Genomic DNA, 5,000 nt, shown 5'->3' on the forward strand with positions numbered 1-5,000 from the left:
CTTCTTGGATTTTATTTGCTGCAAGCCTGTATGCTATATCAGTCTGTTCCTATAATGGGAGAGGGCAGATGAGGGTGTCGTGGAGCTGTGGGGATATAGGCAATAGGCAGCCAGCCTGCCACACCATGTGCCACCGTGGTGGCACCCCGCAACATTTTAGTGCCACTCGAAACGGTGTCATCGCATTTGATGCCGCGAAACATAAGATACATAAGATATCTGGACCATCTTAGGGCCAGTGGTTCTCAATCAGTGGCCCGGGACCACCAGTAGTCCTTGAGGTGGGTTCCAGGTGGTCCCCAGCTAAATGATGGAGAGTTGGAAACCAAATGGACCCTTATAGATCTTTAACTCTTGAGAGTGTAAAAAGAAACCAAATGGACCCTGACGGGTCCATTTGGTTTCATCTTACGCTCTCAAGAGTTAAATTATTGCTAAACATCTGCATTAATTAAAAATTGTTATTTTGCCTGTTATTATCTCTCCTATGGTAGCCTACCAACACCAATACAGCATGGAATTGTGGACAAAATCTTATCCAACGATAAAAAATATTTTGTTTGGGTCTGAGAGGCTAAATCTCATGAAATGGTGGTTCCGTGGCTCAAATGCCGAATAAATAATGGACCTTGGTATGAAAAGGGTTGAAAACCACTGTCTTAGGCGGATCACCTTGCATGGTTTCGTTATGTCCGTGTATAGTAGCCCATATAGCTCGTCGCTGTGTGTTGAGTCTTGGAGAGAGAGAGGGAGAGAGAGGGAGAGAGGGTACAGCAGTGTGTTCTCCATGTCCCTGTCCCGTCGCTAGGAGGCACACCATGATCAGTAAACGCCGTTGAACTTGAACCCGATCAATTTCACCGCCACCACCCCTATCTACATATTTGACGATATGTTTAGAATAGATGGGAAAATGTACAAGACGGAGGGGCCTGCCCATCTCCACCTCCCCATCCGCCCTCCAGCTCCGCTTTTCGCATCAAATTGGCTGTTTTACCCCCCCATTACATTTTATGGAGCATGTTGTTTTATTTATTTGTAATACAGGCAGCAATCTGAATATGCAACTAAATAGGCCTATACGCCAGAGCATTCTCAGAGAGAAGTCTAAAGGCATTTTATTTTGCATTACAAATGGCACCACTTCTGTCAGTAACAGGATCTGACCAACACTGTTTCTTGACTGTAGATATCGTGCATGTTTTGAGGTGTGAGCGTTACACACATTTTATTTGTTATGATTATATTTTACAATCCTTCCTGAGAAATAGGCTTTTTCTATTTTAATTTACCAATCCACAACATTTTCTTTTCGTGGCACGGGAGATGACAAGATATATGTCTGTCTGTCTGTCTATGTATGGTGAAATTGACAAAATAATACAATAATTTAGGCTGAAGAGAAAGTGTCGGTCGACAGTCTTTCTTTGCTCTTGATATTCTACACGACTGTTTCCAATAATATATACACAATGATTTCCATATACAAGGAGGCTACGTATGTAGTTAATCTAAACCGCATATTTCTTGCAGTTTATTTTAGGGAAGAAAGCGACAATATCCCACAATTATATTCATTGTTTTTCTTTATAGTTTTGGCTTATATATATATATATATATATATATATATATATATATATATATATATATATATATATATATATTATATATATATATATATATATATATATATATATATATATATATATATATATAAAAGCACACAACTTTTTTAAAGGGTCCTAATTAGGTGGTGCATGTGGTTCTGCCACGGAAACTGTCTTCTGTAGTTTAAGAAGCATTGTTATCTTCATGTTTGGATTATGTAAATGCTGTGGTATCCTCCTGACCTCTCTGGTTTAATTTTGCACAGTTATATAGGCTACTATCCTATAAACTCAGGTTTCCAGCTAAACGATCCAATCAAGATAACAATCAAGTGATCGTGCGTATTTATTTATTTTTCACCATTGAATTACGCGCATGTAAGATTTGAGATCCGGTCTAGTTTTTTGTTTGTTTTTTGTTTCATTAAATCCACCAAAAGCTTTTCAGACCCATGCTCTCCGCTCGGAGTTAAGGTTTTGGAGGTGAGGGGCTTATATTATGCAGCTTTCATTAGATTTTATCCGTAGATGTAATAATGCCCCGGCTTGTTGTGTAACAGTGGTTCTCAACCTTTTCAGGCCGCGACCCCCAAAATAATCATATTTGAACTGGGGACCCCCCCACCCTGATAAGCACTTTGGAATTGCAGGCATTGCATTTAAGTTTGACTCTGTTCCACAGATAAATATTGTGAAAATAGCAGATCTACAAGCTCACAACACTTCCCAACGCCAGGTAACTGAGCTTGTAGATCAGCTATCTTCACAATTTTTGCCTCTTTCTTGTATTATTTGACAATTTGGCCAATGTTGGACCAGTTTTTATAGGATAGTTTGTTGATTACTTTTGATGCAGTAGCCAAATGGTCTTTTTTATTTTCTTTCTTTCTTTTTTTGAGATTTAAAAAGGTCTTAAAATTCCTTACATTGTCACTTGACTGTCATCTGGGGGACCCCCCCCCCCCCACACACTAATGTGGGGACCCCCCTGGGGGTCCCGACCCACAGGTTGAGAACCACCGGCGTGGCAGTTGACCTGCCGTTAAATTAAGGAGTAGGGAACCAGTTACCAGGGGCCCAACCACCGGAATCTATATCACATGTTATCTCCGTGTCCCGGTTCGCGCACAGACGTCGCGATCTCGTTCAGTGATATTTCCTTCCCTTGTGCGCGCTGGGAACTAGTCCACATTTTATTCCCCCCCCCCCCCCCCCCACCCCCCTTCATCTTTCTCTCTCGCTTTCTCCCTTTGACACGCACACACACTCGAAGCAAATTCAACCTCTAGTCTGCATATGCTCTCTCTCTCTCCCTCTCGCTCCCTCTCCCTCTTACATGCACACGCACAACACACACACACACACACGCACGCACGCACGCACGCACACACACAGCATGCACATGCACTGAAAGACAAATGCACTCAGTCACTGTCTTAGGCATGCACCCGCAGGAACCTCTCCTTTTATCAGACATCTGTACCAATCACCCAGACACCGAAAATTAAAATCTATTTTTTGATTCTCAGTGGTTTTAGGTTCATTAAAATGTGAAATTGAGCGGCAGTGTAAAGAAGGTCAGTGTGCATTAGACGGCTACCTCAAGAGTCAGGCTCCTCACCTTGGAGTGAAAGATTTCATTCTTTCTTTTCTTTCATTTCCCCCCCCTTTTTTTTTTTTTTTTTTTTTTTGTACAAAAAGGTACAGTGAATAATGTCCCTGTCTTTTAATTCACTGGCCTGTGCGTTCACACTACTCTGGTGTTTAACGCCGGCATGGACAGCCCCGCTTGACAAAAGGCATCTTAAAAGCTACTCAGGCGTTAATCCTGGGCCTTCTGCACGGAAGAATTTAGCTGAACGGCTCCTTAAGGCCGATTTCCGGCTGTAAAAAAAGTGGTTGTTATCTAAGAACTACAGTATAAGTCACACATTACAGAGAGTGAGAGAGAGACAGACAGACAGACAGACAGACAGACAGACAGACAGACAGGCAGAGTGAGGTAGTCACACATGTAAAAAGACAGAGAGTTATAGGAAGTCTCTCTCAACCTAAAGCAGTCGGTAAGGCTGTTTTTCTCTGCACATGTGTTGGACACATTTGTGACAATTTCTCCTGCAGATTACAGGAACAAAATAAAATAAAACACTACAGGAGTACTGTATCAAATCACACAGCACCCACATGTCATTATGTCCTTTTTGTGAACGCTATATTTTGCTATAACCCCTAACTTTCCATATCCCCCCCCTTTCATTGGCATTGGAATTGTTAGGTTTTAGAAAAAATATGATTTCAGCTTTGCGGTGTGCAAGATCTTATTTTCCAACGTGGATTTCTGTCATTTTGATTATCGAAATCAGTCTGCGCTGTAATCGTTTCCCCCTGTGTTACACATGTTCCTGTCATCACAGAGGCCCAGCTCTCACCACCTTATTTTCTGTCCCACATGTTACAGCCTTTTATCATTGTCATTTTAATTTCAGTCCCTTAAGTGCAGAGACGGTGATGTTGACAGATTCTAGGTGTTCACCGCTGGGCTTCGCTTGAGCGTCACAGAGCTGGGTGCACTGATTTCTTACCGACCCCCCCCCCCCCCCACACACACACACACACACACTCATAGTATTGCTGTGAGCTAGAGCAGACATTCCCACAGAGTACAACGAGTATCTTTAAATAATCAGAGTGCAGGAGAAAGAAAAAACAACCCAAATATGCGGGCGTTTCTTTTCATGATTAGAGCAAGAGCCACCTTCTAATTTCTTCTTTTTCTGTTCGCTTTCTTTGCTCTTTCTCATTCTTCCCCCCTCCTCCCTCTTGTTCTTTCTTCCTCTGTCTCCCCCCGCAGCCGAGCCCCTCTCCACCTCCGCCCTCTCCTCGGAGGAGCTGTCGGAGCGCTGCTCGGAGCATTCGGAGGAGAGCGCCAGCCTCAACGGGCACCACCACCTCCCATCGGCGGGCGCGGACAGGCTGGCGCGGCTGGGGCGCGACACTGCCACCGCACCGCCCCACCCCCATCCGCACCACCACCACCCGCACCACCACCACCACCACCACCCCCCTTCCTCCTCCTCCTCGTCCTCCTCGCCGCCTGAGCAGGACCTGCTGACGTGCGGCCAATGCCAGGCCACCTTCCCGCTCTCTGACATCCTCCTCTTCATCGAGCACAAGAGGAAGCGATGCCACGGGCCGCCGTGCCTGGCCGGCACCGTGGGCAGGGGCCTGGACAAGCCCCCCTCGCCCTCCGCCGGGCCTGGCCCTCACCCCGTCCCCCGCCCTGGGCGGAGCTCTGCGCGGGCCGCAGGCCCGTGGAGGTGGGCGTTCAGGCAACGCTGGCCGACGAGGACGACGACAGGCTCACTGTCGCCTCGTGGGATCTGCCCCAAGCAG

The 5,000-nt window shown here is 45.5% G+C and overlaps 1 protein-coding gene across 1 annotated transcript in view; it reads left to right on the forward strand.

The window, feature by feature from the left end:
* LOC308100965 (B-cell lymphoma/leukemia 11A-like) overlaps nucleotides 1-5,000 on the forward strand; it is a 66,081-nt gene that overhangs the window by 1,352 nt on the left and 59,729 nt on the right. The window contains 4 exon segments of the mRNA XM_080450184.1: nucleotides 4,459-4,856; nucleotides 4,858-4,904; nucleotides 4,906-4,969; nucleotides 4,971-5,000. The exon segment at nucleotides 4,971-5,000 is cut by the window's right edge and continues 13 nt beyond it. Coding sequence (XP_080306310.1) covers nucleotides 4,459-4,856; nucleotides 4,858-4,904; nucleotides 4,906-4,969; nucleotides 4,971-5,000 — 539 coding nt within the window.

This window comes from Gymnoscopelus braueri (assembly GCF_963280865.1).
Source record: "Gymnoscopelus braueri genome assembly, chromosome: 14".
NCBI classification, from domain to species: Eukaryota; Metazoa; Chordata; class Actinopteri; order Myctophiformes; family Myctophidae; genus Gymnoscopelus; species Gymnoscopelus braueri.